The sequence below is a fragment of the Larus michahellis genome, chromosome 3 (genome assembly GCF_964199755.1).
Source record: "Larus michahellis chromosome 3, bLarMic1.1, whole genome shotgun sequence".
NCBI classification, from domain to species: Eukaryota; Metazoa; Chordata; class Aves; order Charadriiformes; family Laridae; genus Larus; species Larus michahellis.
The window spans coordinates 29,694,218-29,711,128 of NC_133898.1; the positions used below are offsets into that span (position 1 = coordinate 29,694,218).

General features: G+C 37.9%; 1 protein-coding gene across 17 annotated transcripts in view; it reads right to left on the reverse strand.

The window, feature by feature from the left end:
- Window positions 1–16,911, reverse strand: part of RPS6KC1 (ribosomal protein S6 kinase C1) — a 92,333-nt gene that overhangs the window by 72,677 nt on the left and 2,745 nt on the right. For 5 of the 17 annotated variants that reach the window (XR_012586068.1, XR_012586067.1, XR_012586065.1 and 2 more), the window contains exons 1-3: window positions 14,726–15,103; window positions 10,150–10,270; window positions 787–902 (exon numbers count right to left, since the gene is read on the reverse strand). Coding sequence is in view for 10 of the 17 variants with exons in the window: in XM_074579456.1 (XP_074435557.1) it covers window positions 787–902; window positions 10,150–10,270; window positions 14,726–14,914 (426 nt within the window). In the remaining 7 variants the exon portion in view is untranslated. Of the gene's footprint in view, window positions 1–786; window positions 903–10,149; window positions 10,271–13,749; window positions 13,864–14,725; window positions 15,106–16,911 lie in introns of those variants that run through there. The other 12 variants (XR_012586070.1, XR_012586069.1, XM_074579461.1 and 9 more) reach the window with 6 other exon arrangements.

Below are 16,911 nucleotides of genomic sequence, written 5' to 3' on the forward strand. Positions count from 1 at the left end.
AGTAACCGCAACGTAAAAACAAGTTAGAATTTTTGTGCTTTGCTGTAATTTTGCTTATACACATATATCATTTAAATATACTTAACACATTTCTACACTTGACTCCCACTGCATTCAGATGAGCATTTCTTTAATTCCAGAGAGTTACTATCATGTTTACATGTAAATTTATGCTTATGTGTTTGTAGAATGTTGGACCAAGCTAACTAAGCTCCTGAAAATAAAGCGGTTTGAAGAAACTAATGAAAACAAACCGCTTCAGATGTAATAAAGAGGAAGTCTGGATCAACGTATTGCCTTAAACTGTGTTTTGCAGAGTGGTTCTCACAACACTGTACCGGCAGCACATTTGACTAGTTATACGCCTGGATCTGTTGTCACGGATCTGAATCCGTAACAGGCCATAAGAAAACAAATCTAGACAGTCTTTCTTCCTTTCCTTTGAAACTATAAACACCTACATAAAATACAGAAACATGACAATATTTTTATTACCTCCCTGCTGCACACCTGCATTTAACATCACAGGTTTTGCTCATCATTCAATAAACAAAAATGCCAAATCCCTTCATCTGACATTCCTATAAAACTTTCCACCTTGTAGAGGTATGGTATAGGTGGTTTTTTTAAGCCACATTTCTCGAGTGAATGGAAAACTCCCAATCACTTCACAAAGCATGTCAGATCAGCTCACTGTCACTCCACAGTTTATAAAGTAAAGCAGAATCAGCACTATGCTTTATTCATATCAGTAAGATGCAAACACTTCTGCAAATACTAACAAACCTTAAAAAACTCTTCAAGCTGTTTGCTGTTATAGAGGGCAGGGATATTAGCAGAAAACTGCAAGAGATCTTCAGCACATTGCCTTCTTTCTTCAATCACAGTTTCATCAAATCGCCCTGGAAGAGACACATGGATTGACAGTTTTAGAAATAACTACACATTTATTCTGCAATAGTAACCACCATGGGAAAAAAACAAAACAAAACAAAAAAAAACAAGACAAAAGCAACCTTCTGGAGACAATGCCCTGAGTCTATGAAAGTCATTCCAGTGCTTCAGGAGAAGATCGCAAATCTTCAAACTTCCTATTCTCAATTGTCCCTAGTCCCATCTTCTGCAATCCGCTCGGATGATGAAAGCTGGCAGCTACGACAAGAACTCTTCGCCCTCTCATCGTAAGAATATGCGAGGCAACACTCTTGATTAGCCAAGAGACACTAACGGGTGTCCAGTGTTATCTAACAATAAATGATACATGCACAATTTGACAATATGCCAGTCAGTGTCAGCCTTGATTATGGCCCAAATCCTGCAAGGAGCTGAGCGTTCTTCATATATTCTCAAGAACAATGCACAATATGAGCAGATAGTAAACGAAGTATTGCTAAAAGCCCCCAAACAGGTCATCGATTCCAAGGTGCCATTTATGGTGGAGACAGAGTGTAGGGGAGATGGTGAAGCCCTCCTACCAGGCACTGAAGCTTTCCTCTGAAGTAGCTCCATGCAGACAGAGTTTCATCTCCTCCTAGATTCAAGAGGTAAGCAGAGCTGGGAAGCAGCTCATTTACCAAAACGTATGATCCTTCCCTTTTCCTGCCCAGCACCCAAGGCATTTCAATTAGAAAAAACATAATTTAAAAAACAATCCCACAGTTCACCTGAGAGACTTGCTTCTCAGGAGAAAGAACCCTTGGATTGCTACCTTAAATTCACATTCTTCACAATTGCACACAACTTATTTTAGCTTTTCATATCAACATGACTTTGTTGTTGAAATCGTTACAGGTTTACAAAAGGAAAAGGGCAGAGGTTAACAGTAATAATTGGAGGAGAATGGAACAGATATTGGAACAGCTATACAGAGGGGAAAAAAGGACTGGGAAGACAAGTTCAAGAAACAGTATTGCTATAACAGCATGACCAGAAAAATAAGAACCACCTGTGACAGCTCTGTGGCATTAACCTTTGAAGAGGACAAAAGAAACATTGAATACAGAAGCAGAATTCATTTATACTCAGAGCAAGTAAAAAAATAATCCCAGAAGAAAGTATCAAAGCAGGATTCTTTCCAGAAATTCTTCAAGTAAATAGCTCCTGCCCATGTGGTACCAGAAAAAAGAAAATAAAACTAGAAAGACACACACATACTCACAAGATCACAAACAAGGCTTTTGAGGGTTATTTTCCCATGAAAGGAAAGGAAAGAATTCATTGGGCTAATTTTCAGTTGGATCGGTTCTGTGACTTGTTCACCCTACCCTTTCAACTGTACAAACTTTAGCAGCCGTTCAAAAGAGCGAGCAACAAGCAAGCAGAAAGAAGGCAAAGGCAATGCTACCATGTTGAGTGGTAAAACTGGAATCAGGCTCTATTAAACTGCTCATCAAACTTCCTATGTCTTCAGAGCAACACTCGCTGGGGGTGCGTTAGAGCTTTTACTTCATTCCACACAAAATAGGACATCATGAAAAAACAACTTCCCCCAGTAAAGCCCAGCAGCACAGGAGAGTTAAAGGAATCTAAAAAATAACATGAACACTGTTATAACGAAACAAAAAAACAAAAAAACCAATCACAAGGAAGTAAACACCGAACAAGGCCAGAAACAGGTAACTTTTGCAAGCAAGTAATTCTTTAAGATATTTTTCCTGGTTTCCCAGGGATCTTTCTCTCCCTGATCTGTTTCGTCATCAGACCCAATAAAAATTAATTTTCCTCATTCACACCTTCTCAGTACTTCCACCAGACAGGATGTGTCGGGACCAGCAGGGCCAGGCTGACCAGCGCGTGTTCACCGATTGTCCAGGCACCTGCAAACCCATGGGTACGAGCTGAGCCTGCCTGGGCCCCGGTAGCACCGCAGCACGCGCTCCCTTCTTACTCAGCTGCCGTTTCACAGACTTTGCAGAAATATGATCACATTTACAACCACCTTCCCTCTCAAATTTAGCTGATATTAGCTGCATGAGTAAGAGGTTTGACTGTCTGACAGCACAATTACATAAGCCTTATTTTCTTAGGAAGCCGAGCTAAAATAAATAAATAAATGAAACACGTGTTTGAGCAGAGTCAGTGAAACATTAGTCACTGTCACATTTTCCAGCTCATCAGCATCAGATACACTATCAGGACAACCACTTACAGAACTAGAGGACTTTGGGGAAAGGAAGAACATAATTCAGTACTTTGTTCACAGACTATCTGGGATCTTGCTGGCAGTTTCATTCCCAGCCAACCCTGTGTAACTCTTTCCCCCTCTCCCTTTTTTCATACTTTCAAGCAATCTTGTATTGTTCAACACTTTCATTATCATCCTTCTCAATCAGATGTTCAAAGGGCCAGTCTGGCCCAAACCACAACAGATACCCAGCTGACTCTTCAAATATTTTTATCAGGAAACCTTATTTCCACTACTCTTTGCATCTCCGACACATGGAAACTTCATCGTAGGGATTATGTCTTTCCAGGGTTGTAGGAAGCATCACCTACAATCTTAGCATATAACAAATGCATTAGCATAGTTCTGCCATTCCTCCAGCAATGATCCATTCAAAATTTCATATATACATGGAAATCAAATGTAAATTTCTGTGAAGAGAATCCACAGTTCCTCTTCTGGAGCAGATCTGGACAACAAAACAGGCAGCAAGGTTTGTGTTCATGTTTCATTTAGTTTCTCACAAGACTTCCAACTGTACATGATACCTAATTCTTAAACGTGCTGCTTCATTTGGTATTTTCAAGTCTAAACAGTATTGTTATCTGAGCTTTATAATGTGAATCATCTTTCTGACTCACTGCTAACAAGTTATCAGTATCTGGGGTTTTTGGTTTCTCTGTGTCCAGAGGGAGAATATTTTTTTACACTAGAGTGCATTTCTACAGTTGTTAGATACAAGAAACTCTGAGTACAGATTTACCAGATTTTGGTAAAATGCCACGTATAGCCAACATATGGGAATACTTAAAGTATCCAACAAAAAAAGTAGTTTGAAAATACTGAATAAATTATGTTGATGAATATTAGGGAAGGAGAGTAATCACTTCCCAGAAATAGGTATCATAATTGCTGCGTAACAATTCAGAGAAGCTTTAACAGCTAGATTTGTTAGGACATTTTAGACTCCCATGCTCTAAGTCATTATGTTTTCTCTATAAAATGGGTGGAAAGGGTTCAAGTGAAGCACAGAAAAAGTGAAATGATTTCTTTTCCCCACGCATAACAAGTTTCATGCTTTGATGTGAGCAGCTTTATTGTAACAGCATAAAAATACACACACTTGTACGTTATAATTATCGAAAGCTGTGGTGTAAAACATGCAATGCAGTTCAGCTCTGCAGATGTGGCAAGTCTTTGTTTGCATGTAACATGGAAGCACAGCATGACCCATTCATTTTTAAATACCTGTCAGTTCCACAGACCACCTCCTAAAACTCTAAATGCTGAACTTGAGACTCTGCGCAGGTTTAAATACTTGTGCTACAAGTAAGTTCAACTGTCAGAACCACCAATGCTCATTTTGTGAAGTGTACTCTCCGCAAAATAATAGGTATACATTATTTAAAGCACTCACATAAAAAAAAAAATTAACAAGTTGCCAGCAACTACTGGCAATGCTACTTAGTAACTAGTTTAAAAGCTGGAACTAGTGGAAAGTCACCACAGGGAAGAAACACTGCAGAAACGCTCCAATAAAGCAGCTTGAAAACAAAAGATCTTAATACAGATGAACCTTGCAGCTCACCATTAACTAAACGTGACTGAAAACATTTGGCAAAAACTCCAAATCCACTAAAAATATATTTTTCCTGTAGTAGAAAAAATACTAGTACTGATCTGAAGATAAATGCTTTAAATTTAAATAAAACACACAGCAGCTATTATGTGTAGAAGTGGGATGGAAGGATATGCAGTAAAATTTTATGCTTTAAATGGAAAAATTATTCTTAAATTGAAGAGTCAGACATTTCTGTTCCTTTCAGCCATGCAGTCATCACTTAAAATTTATATTTATATTACTTCTTCTTTCCTGTATTCTTCTGTGGCTTAGCTTCATTCAAATGTAGTGGGGTTTATTTTGGTTTATTTTTAATTTCAAAGGGCTTTTTGTAAATAACTACATTGACTATTTCTGTAGATTTCCTTCTCTTACAATGTACATTGCAGTCACTTTTGCTCATCAAATACAATAGAAGAAGAATGTCTTTCAGAAGGGGTTTCACTCAATTCTTCCATTGCTTACAGAGCTAGTGCAAAAACGGCTAATTTGCTTTTCTGGCAATTTAAAATTATTTAAAATATTAGAAGCCCATGCTCTCTTCCACCCTGATTTTCTTTTTTTTTTTTTTACCCCTCTTTCCTCCCTTATGAATAGCTACCATAACTTCTACCTGAAATTACATTATGCTTTGCAAATATTAGCTTTTTAAATAACTTGTCCAGTAAGCACTCTACTCTGTAAATCTGATATAAAATCATGTCAGGGTGAAATTAATAATACATTATCTATTTAACTATTAGTGCACAAGTTCTAACAAAGCACTGAAACTTACCCACTTCCAACTTCATAAATAAGCAAAAATAAAAAGACATAAAAGTTGGATACAATTTAGCTGATGTGAGAGAAAATTTAAACTAGGAATTTTATCCAGCTCTGCAAAGAGAAACATGAAATCTGCATCAGAGTTCAGCTTCCTCGCATTACACTTAGCTGATCCACACAACAAGGGGCTAAATCAGAGGCTCCCCCAAAGCTGTAGGAGCCGTTTGGACTTGGGTTATAAGCCAGCTTCAACTTGTTCGAAGTTGTTTATGTTAATACATTCTTTAAAGCATCTCAGTGCCATGCCTACATGCAGTAGACATCAAAAATGAACACTAAATAGCAAAAATTACAAGTCTGTGGCAGCAATTTGTCCTAAAGCATCAAATGGAAAATTTGTGCCTTCCAGGTTGTCTTGCCTGCAGGGGAGTTGCATACAGTTTCTCCACTACTCAAGGCAAAAGAGGGCCAGCAAATACTGCTACAGAACTATAACGTCGGGCAGTATTAAAAGTGCTGTCACACAAAGCGGTGGGAAGAAGGCTGACTAAACAACCTCAAATTTTGGCACTTTCCAAACTGACAGGCTTGACTATCCCAAAGTAATAGTAAATGTCAAAAGAAACTCATGCCAAAAAGCATAACACAACAAAAAAGCACAACTAAAGAAAAATTTTTTTTCAAAAAAACCACACAACAACAAAAAAAAACCACACAGAAAAAAAAAAGGAGAAAATGCCGGGGTGCACAAAAGCACAAAAAAAAAGCTTATGCTAACCACATGCAAAAATGCTAAAAAAGTTTTTGCACACTTTTTCCCATGTGTAGCACGTAGTAAACACATGCCAGAAACACCAAAAGCATACCGAATGCCACGACATGCTACAACCATGACAAAGGGAAAAAAACATGTAAAAGCATGCAATAGATATAGGTCCAAAAAACCTGCAAAACAAACACTGGATGCTAAAACACGCTGATGTGCAACACACAGGAAAAACATGGAAAAATATGCACTAGATGCATGCCCAACACCGCTAAAACTGTATACAAGACACCTGTAAGAAACAGCACTAGATGCATGCCAAAACACACCAAACAATGGCTGGATGCTAAAATGTGCACAACACATGAAAAAAAAAAGTGCAAAGACATGCATGACAATAAACATAGAACACAGGCACAACGCATGGAAAATATGTGCAAATACACACAAAAGCATGCATACCAAAAAACACCAAAAAAAAGAAAAAGCAGCCAAATATGCTGGGTGCAAAACCCACTCAAAAGCACATCATAGATGCAAACCAAAAAGATGGCATAAGTGTGCTGTATGTTTAAAAATGCACCAAAACATCTTAGAAACACTATGGCAATGGAAAACAACACTGCAACAACACCTCAGCAATGAAAAAACATTCCAAAAAAAGGTGCAAAATCCTTGGCAAAAGAAAAAGAGCACGTGGGAGACGCATGCCAAAAAATACCAAACGTGCTGGACACTCAACACTGCAGCAATGCCAAACATGCCATGGCAATGCCTTAGGAACCAAAATCCACACCAAAAAAACAGGCAAAATCTACACATCTACACCAGAAACCTTGCCAAAAATAAATAAAAAAAAAAAAGCACACTGTAGATGCATTCAAGAAAATGCCAACCAAACTGGACAGTAAATACCACAATGCACAGTGCATACAAAACCCATAAACACAGGCTGGATGCTTAAAAAAAAAAAGCGCACTACCACCCTAAAACAACTTGTAAACATCACAGAAAGCCTTAATAATCCCAAAACACCTTAGACACTGAAAAGCCAGACCAAAACCACCTTAGAAACTGAAAAGCCTGCCAAAAACCACATCAAAAAAAAGCACACGGTAGACTCATGCCAAAAAGAATGCCAAACGTGTTGGAAGCTTAAAAACACGTTAAAACCCCCAATAATTGCACACAGTAGATGCATTCCAAAAAATCCACCAAATATATGGACAGAAAAAAAACAAAAAACAAACAAACAAAAAAAACCCGCTGAATAACTCTTAAAAACCTGCTGAAAATCATGCAATATATGGAAAAAGAAAAAAAAAAAAAAAACAACACACCACCAAAGAAGTCCTGGACAGAAATAATGATGCGGCAATGCCCTAGGAACCAAAAGCACAACTAAACATGCCCCAAACCCACAACAGAAACCTTGCCAAAAAGGAGAGCACATGGTAGAGGCATGCCAAAAAACATCAAACATGCTGGATGCTAAACACCACAGAAGGTCCATAGAAAAAACCATAAACACAGGCTGGATATTAAAGGAAAAAAAAGAAAAAAAGTCCAAACACACACACAAAACCAACTTGTAAACTCCATGGAAATGCCTTAGTAAGCCACAAAACACCTCACAAACTGAAAAGCCCCCCAAAACCACCCTAGAAACCAAAAAGTTTGCCAAAAATCCCATCAAAAAGAGCATGTTGTAGATTCATGCCAAAAAAAATGCCAAACACAGCCGACACTTAAAAAAATAAAAACAAAAAAAACCTAAAAAGCTGCACCAAACCCATTCCACACAGTTAGAAACACCTCAGAAACACTCACAAAGCAGCACTAGATGCATGCCAAAAAAACCCACCAGACATGCTAGACATGTTAAAAAATACTAAAAAATGCTTAAAAACCTGCTGAAAATCATGCGATATACACATGAAAAAAGCTACACCTAAGAAATGCTGGACACTGAAAAAAAAACAAAACGCCATGGCAACACCTTGGGAACCAAAATCCATACCAAGAAAAGGACAGAATTCACACCAGAAACCTTGCCAACAATGACAGCAGATGACAGATGTTTGCCAAAAAATACCAAACACGCTGGATGTTCAAATCACGCAGGGTATGTCCAAAAAAAAAAAAAAAACCAAAAAACCCACCACACTAAAACAACTTTTAAACACCATGGAAATGCCTTAGTAACTCTAAAAACACCTTAGAAACTGAAAAGCCTGCCAAAAAACACACCAAAAACATGGTAGATGCACATCAAAGAGCACCAAACACATTCTGGACTGTCAGCAACACCTTAGAAATACTCAAAAAAATAAGTGGTAGATGTATGCCAAATAAAGCCAAACATGCTGGCTGCTTAAAAACCTGCAGAAAATTGTATGGCATATGCATGTGAAAAAAATGCCAAAGAAATTCTGGACACAAAAAATGCTGCAGCCACACCGTAGGAACCAAAACCCACACCAAAAAATGCACAAAATTCGCATCAGAAAGTTTGGGGGATGAGGGATGAGCAGATGGGAAATGCACGCCAAAAAATGCCAAACAGCATACCAGACGCATACCAGAAAAAAGCATAAACAAAGGCTGAATGCTTTAAAAAAAAAAAAAAAAACACTAGAACAACTTGTAAATGCTGTGGAAATGCCTTAGTAACCACATAAGCACTTTAGAAACCAAAAAGCCCACCGAAAACCAAACCAAAAAAAGAGTGCATGGTAGACACATGCAAAGAAATGCCAAACACTTGCTGGACACCTTTAAAAAAAAAAAAAAAACAACAAAACACAAAACAACAACAAACATTAATATGCTTGGAAAAAAGGCTCAAAAGCATGTGGTAGATGCACACCAAAAAGCACCAAACCCGTTCTGGATAGTTATCAACACCTTAAAAATGTCTTAGAAATGCTCACAAACCACGTGGTAGATGCATGTGAAAAAAACCACCAATGCTGGACACATTCAAAACTGCTGAAAAGCACTTAAAAACCCACTGGATATTGTCTGGCATATGCCACCAAAAAAACAGCAACACTTTGTCCTGAACACAAAGAACACATGCTAAAAAAAAAAAAAAAAAAAACAAGCCACAAAGCCACACCGCTAAAATAAGGACAACACACTGCCAAAAAGAGTGTGGCAGATGGAGTTCTATATGGAGTCATACCACTTCACTGAAAGCCCACCGATAGCTCATTCATGATGACATACACACCAGGATTAAGTTAAGACCTTACACTTTTAAGAACTAATTACTTTTTGCCATGTATTTCTCATGTAGAGTCACAATCCTCTTGTAAGTTGTTTTGGTGAAATAGTTAACTGCTATATGTAAAACAGATCTCAAAAGCCAAACTAGATAAAATTGATAATTACAATCTAATTCATAAAATAAAAAATTCTTCTCTGCAACAACCACTTAATACTTTACTATAACTCATCACTAAAAATCACAGACAGCTCATATATGAAAATCTTTGTTCATTGTTCAACTACTCTTCACAAAGCTAATATAGACTTTATGCTCCTGAAAACAAGGGAACATATGCTGTAAGGATCCAGAACATATACGTCAATAAATATTTGAGCTAATATCTCTAACATGGAAGCAAGGACATAACTACACCTGTTAAAAAAAAATAAATAAAAGGATCAAGCCATGAGACCAGCACACCTACAACTTAGACACAACAAACCAAAAACTTGTGTAGTAAAAGCACAGGAAAGAGAGTTCCATGCAGCTGCAAACAAGATGTATTTATAGATACTAAGTTATCAGAGAATTTCAGCAAGTCAGGAAGAAATTATGCTTACCAAATACTATCGCTTTGGCAAAAGGTGGAAAGAGTTCTGTATGTCTGCATAGGTTTTTATGAATTTGCCAGAGATCTTTGTGAAGTTTCTTAAAGTCACTGTATCTCTTCCAGACAACTATCTGAAGCAGAGAAAGGGGAAAGAAGTATTAGTGAGGTTCATTGTTCGCATTGCATCACACCACAAATATATTTCTTTAAGCAAACCAGACCACTACCTTCAGCAAATATGTTTAACAAACACATACAATCTGAACTGTCAACTGTTGTTGACAATGGTTGTTACCATTAAAAAAAAAAAAAGTTCATTATCGTTCCCCAACCCCCATTTTGGCTAACAAGACTACAGTGCACAGAATAAAAATATTAAGTAAAGGCTGAAAGAAGGAAACGGAGAGGGCAAAGGCAGAACAGTTTCGGTCACACTGAGATCAAGAGCTACACAGGGAACCAGTAAGAGAGGAAAAAATGCTGAATAGTAGTAGTGTTGCACTATTCAACGCTCAATAGCATGCTATGCTTGGCACAGCTGCAGGAAGAGACATGGGGAAGAGACACAACAGCAGAAGAGAAAACAAGGGAAGAGAAATCAAAACAAGCAAGGGATTCTAAAGGGCAGCATACTGAGCACCCAGGACTACAAACCAGCTCGTAATTTGTTTATGTAAAATGCTGATCAGGTGTAAATTCAAGCCCACATTTTAAATGGTTTATTACTAATAACCCTGATCAAAAATTGAATATGTTCATTTTGTAATCTAGACAAAAATCTCCAACTTCAGGAATGCAGAGAGAGCACTGGTTCATTATACCAGCTTTTCCTGATCCATCCTTTCCAAAAAGAAGTAGTCATCTCCCAGACAGGTATCTATCTACCTTATCCTTCTTGCATCCATTTTTTTATTCTTTACATTCAAGGAAGAAAGAACTAAGCAACAAAATTTACACTTGACTGCTAACAGGTTTGCTATCAGGATGAAAAAAAAATGAATTTTGACATTTTATATCTTGGACTCATTTTTGGTCAGACTCACTAAGCCGTCATAATAAACCTCAACACTAATATAAAGTGATTGAAGTAGAACAGAAGAAAAAAAAAAAAAGAGAGAGAGAGACTGCAATACATTCAGCAGCTCCAGTGTTCCGTCAGTTAAATGTCTCAATTAGCTTAATACAACTAACCACAAATTAAAAGATTCCAAATATTTCTGACTGATTTAACAGGTTGCCTTCTCATAAGCAATCATAATTGAAAAACTACTTTTTTTCAAGCAAACTAGATTTAGAACTAAGTAAAAGTTTTAATTTTAGAGGGAGGTTTTTGTTGTTGTTTTGTTGGAGTTTTGGAGGGTTTTTGTTTGAGTTTTTTTAAAACACTAAAGTTAGATGCCTTCTAAATTTCAGGAGATGCAAGCTACAAGTCCCACCTACAGAACAATGCAGATATAAGGTAACAAGACCGTTAACAGCAGATATGCAAAGCTTATATATAGCAACACTCTATTCACCTTATAAACTTAGCTATACTGAAACTAGAAGTCAGTCCTGATTCAGCCTCACCTATTGTGCACACATTTCCAGGACTCAATTACAATTAGTACTTGGTGCAGTTCAAAAGACAAAGGAAGAAAAATCAGGATCTCTCAAGAAGGCCAACTAGTCATTTTGCTATCAGAAACAATTTTTCAATGCTGTACTTCCATCTAATCCAATATCCAGAAAGTAGATGATTAGCATTTCTTGAGCAGTGTGAATACAGAACATAAAATTGCTTAAGATGGTGAAGTCTTGAAACACTAAGTTACTGTATTGTCAGTACTTGGAGACAACATGAGAAGCTGCCAGAAAATAAGAGCATGAGACTCTGTTCCACTAAAAAAGCATCATTTTTTACTGTTACAAGTGATCTCTCAATAGCAAAGAGGGAAAAAATAAATATAAACATTTAAAAATAAAGTCGCTTGCATAGCAAAAGCAGTCAAGGTCATCCTAGAACCTTTCACAAGCCCACCGAAATCATGCCTTTGCATGCATGCAGCTCAGCAAAGTTAGCAAAGTTCCCACTCTAACATACTCCCTAGAAATCAGATTTGGAAGAAGGACACGTTCTACCCTGAGGCCCAGTGAAGCACAGCAAGTATATCATAAAACATATGTTAGACTCGTAATACAATAAAGGTGCTTGTCATGGATAGAGCCAGTAGATCTCTATTAACTCATGCAACTCATCTGTTCCACAATGAACAACCCTTTCTCCTCCGTCAATGAGTAAGAGGAAAAAAAACCCACAAGACTATCCCTAGCTACAATTGCCTTATGTGCCACGTTGCCACCATCAGTCCCCAGAAGCAAGGAAATTAATGTTAAGTCCACTAGCTTTTCTGTGTCTATTAACTCCTCCACACACAACTTCACTTAACTTCTTTCATCCTTTTGAGAAGAAAGCCCATACAAGGTTATCTTCCTTCCTGTCACAGCAACAACAGCTGGGATTATCTTGAATTGTAATTGGCTGCAGTGGGAGAGATGCTGTATTAAAGGCTTGTATCCCAAAGGGCAGTTAAAAGAGGTGACAGAAAACTGGCAAGTAGGGTTGAGGTCACAGTACACAGCCTTATGTACAGTTGTACTAATGTAATGGATCTATTAACATCAAGCAGTGACATTAAAAGAGACTTCTGAATGCGCAGGCAGGCACAGCTAAGTGGTCCTACATAGGTGCGGGAAGGGGGTTGCATGAGACAGATCGTAAATCAACAGGGTGGTTGTGTGCACAAAATTTTGTCTATTGAATTTCTTAATTGAGCATTCTGGAAAACTGAGGTAAATTTCTTTTCAGTTGGAACAGGTTAGGAGCGTATTCTTTTTCTTTCAATGCCTGCCCACAATTCTTTTTCCATCATAGGAAGCCACTATATCAGAAAGGCTCCCAACATATGTGGTTTCCTTCACTACAACGCACCCTCATGGCAACTACCGTCTAGGATATTCATTTTAATAACTAGGTACTTTCAGATGCTTGCTTATAACAGAATCACACCACATCCAACATGTTATCACATGCAAAATAATTAATTTGATGCAATGAAGGGTAGAAAAGGGCAATCATCAACAAGCTCACAGGACATTTATGTCTTCTTGGAGACTAGAGTGTGTGCAATCCTGTATGCCTAACCTACAGGCCGCAGATCAAAGCAACGACTAGAAGATACGGTTTTGCTATTGTTTCAAAACTACTTAACAGGTATTCATGCAATACTCTTGCTGAAAGACACTTACAATATATTTTTCTGATGAATGGCTCATCAACAGCTGCTATGAAGTGTTTGTCCCACAAATGAAGATTAAGGTAATGGCAGAATGTGCTCCTGAATAGGTTCAATTCAGGAGTCTCCCTGGAAAAGGTGAGCATCAAGCCACAAACTACAGTAATGCAGCTCTAGAACTAGATCCATGATCGTCTCCGATTCTGACAGGCTATTTTAATCTTATAGAGAGTAAAATAAAATGCAAAAAGCATGAATGCTCATGTTTGTCTGATTCTGAAAATTTCAAAGGAGGATGCAACAAAGGGGTGTTAGGTGTATTAGCCAATTCTCACCTCTGCCAAGCCACTAATCAGTAACTCATGTTTGACCACACAGAGATGCAATGAATTCATTTATGGGCTCTTCTTTCATCAACTATCCAGGTTCTCCTCAACTGTAGTAAGAGACTGCACCAGAAATTGAACACATGCATATATTACACAATGTCTGAAAAGCCATAAGGGTGTTCTTTTGAAGGAAGATTTTGCACGTACGTAGCATAACAGTATCAATGTCAAGTGATTAGTCAAGAAGAAATCAAGAAGGAAAAAGAAGATTTTAATAAAAAAAAAATCCAAAAAAACCAAACCCACAACCCACACACACGTAGTGTATTTTTTTGTCTCAATACAATGGTTCCTCACAGTCTTTTGAGGTATTAAAGAGGCACAAGAATACCGCAGACCCTTATTCAGAGCCTTTTTGGAAGAGGCACAGAGTTAAGCAATTTTACCAAAGTATATCACTGGAAAATACTTAAGGAGCCTCAGAGAGGCATAATATATGACTTGCAGTCTAATCTCTCTCAACTACTTCTGTGTTCCTCCATTTTCTTTCTTCACTAATAGACAGTAATGATGTAGGCTTTTCAGTGAAGTATTGGTTAAAGAGGAAAAGAGTACCTACAGCTGAGACCTAAGACTTGGATTGTGGACTGATCTTTAATTTTACCAGTAGGAGTTAAGTAACTATCAGTTTGCCAATTCCAGCCCTGAGAAAAGAGCTTGCAAAGTTATCAAAGCAGTTTTGTCATCAAAAGACATTTTACTCCCTTTGTTTCAAGTCACAATTCCATCACTGAGGGCAGAATTGCAACATGTTACTCTAGCTACCCTTTTCAGCTATGAAAAGTAAAGACAAATGGAAACATACAAAAAACTGTTTGCTCAATTACAACCACAAAACACAGAAATTGATAAATTACATCAAAGATGCTTCAAAAGGCACACTGTGATACACAAAGACATTTGCACAAGTTTAAACTGTTACCTCCTGGACATCCTCTGGATTTTTTCTTGAAACAATCTGAAAAGCAAAACAAAGAAAAAAAAACCACATAAGCACTTGGATTTTCAGTTGGAAAGTTAGAGAGTTACATACGATGATTTGTTGATGAAGAGAAAAATCTGGAAAGAGGCAAACAGTTGTACGTTCCTCTGCACTCAGAAATGTTTTCATTTAGTTTTAGAAAATTCTAACATCCAAATACAACACGGTGAAGTATTTTAGCAGCAGAGTCAGTGTTATTAGAAAAAAAGACGTACATTCTAGGCAAAATGGCACAGAAGGCAGCTCACAAAACAAAGCTACAAAGAGCACATCCCCCATCATCTTTCCAGTCTCTTCCTATTAATTCATATTAGGGCCACATTACTCCCAATAAGCGGAGCTAATTAAGGCTACTTGGCTTAATATAAGCTGCACACAACCTCACTGTGAACGCGAGGCTTTGCATTTACTAAAACAGTATTTCCACTTTACTTACAGCCATCAATGCGCACACACGTCTGACACTATCCTTGTGTGTTTGTTTCTTCTTAAACACTCTTTGCCTAATTAATTATAAATGACTTTGTTCAGAGGAAAATTGCAGTGAAAACGAGGCTTGGCTACACACCACAAAGAAGCCTGTATTTTGTCAGGATTTTTTTCTTTAAATAAATATTGATCACAAAAGTCTTTGTAATCCAAGTTCTGTATTGTGCTTATAAGCAGCAGTAAGAGCATATCCACACAAACAAACAAAACAAATAAAGACATCTTTAATTCATAACTGCAATTATCTCCTGCAAATCAGTATATCCTTCATTATAACTCAGCCAAAGCTGTTTAACAAATAATTAGCCTCTTGTTAGCTAAAGCAAAATAGGGCATTCTCAATCCAAACGGTCACACCCCAGAATAATTAATGCTGTGAATAGGTGATGCATATAGGCAAGCGCAAGGAGACCGCACTACTTGCACCCCAGAGACTAAAACACCATCCCGCTGTACCGCAAGCGCCACAAAGCAGTTGCTCGAAGATGGAAGTCACTGGAGCTACATTTTCCTCTTGCTAAGTGACAATAACATACGCCTCACACTTCCCACGAACAAGCTCTCTTCCTCCCTTTCATTTTTCAAGAATCCTTGCCAAAGCCTCCCAGATTTCGTAACATCAGTTTACGACACAGCCCAGCCACTGTAATCTGTCACACATTTTTGAGGAGAGAAGACAGAAAAGAGAAGCGTGACCTTCTCTAGCAATCTCCCAAAAGACCTGAAACATTTTCCTTCACAAGTCTAAGTTCTTTCTCTCACCTTGCACATCAAAGTCCTCTTCTTCCAGCGTAGTCTACATTGATAAAACCTTCCTCAACTTTTCCTCACTCTTGAGTAATCTAACATTTGGCAACTTTAGCAAATTTTAACCTTGGCAGCTCTTGCACCTTCATTCACTACCAGGCAGTTCATATGTACAATTGGTGAAATATTTCTAACCTTCTTTTCTAATAGCTGGCATACTTGATGTAAGGAGCCCGTAGAGCTGGGGGAAGAAGATATCATAGGCATGGCTACACATCACAGAAGAACACCAAAGGGCACACACCAACTGCTTTGCTTTCCAGTTCACCTTTAGTTAAAGCCTTGCAATAGTTTTGGCAGCTAGGTAAGTTACCAGATGGGCAGAAGGAGACCCAGAGAGATGAGTAATTACCCAGCCAGTTAGTAAGAATCTGGAATAAAACCCACAGGCCCTGTTTCACACTTGTTCTAATGTTACATTGCCTTCTATATCTACCAGCCATGCCAACTTTAAGTCAGTACGTAATAATTTATGTGTTGTCCTACTTTGTTCTTCATATCCTTTTCTGAAGGTCAACCTCAGAAGAGGTCTGCCCCTTCAATCCAACCTATAATCAACCTAGAGACTTGGCAAAGATGATCTGATCCCCCAAATTTTCAGTGCACTTTTTTAATCCTCCCACAAGGATCAATGCAGTCAGCTCCTTCTGAAAATCTGTAATGCAAGCAACCTTAATCTATTTTTAAAAATATCATTAGGATACCCACCAATGAGCTAAGCAATGCATAATTACTGCGTTAGGCTCTGAAAACAGAAATCCTACAAGGATCCTCACCATTGAACAAAGTACTTCAGATTATCCTGTTTCTTGTCTGATCTGCAGATATCC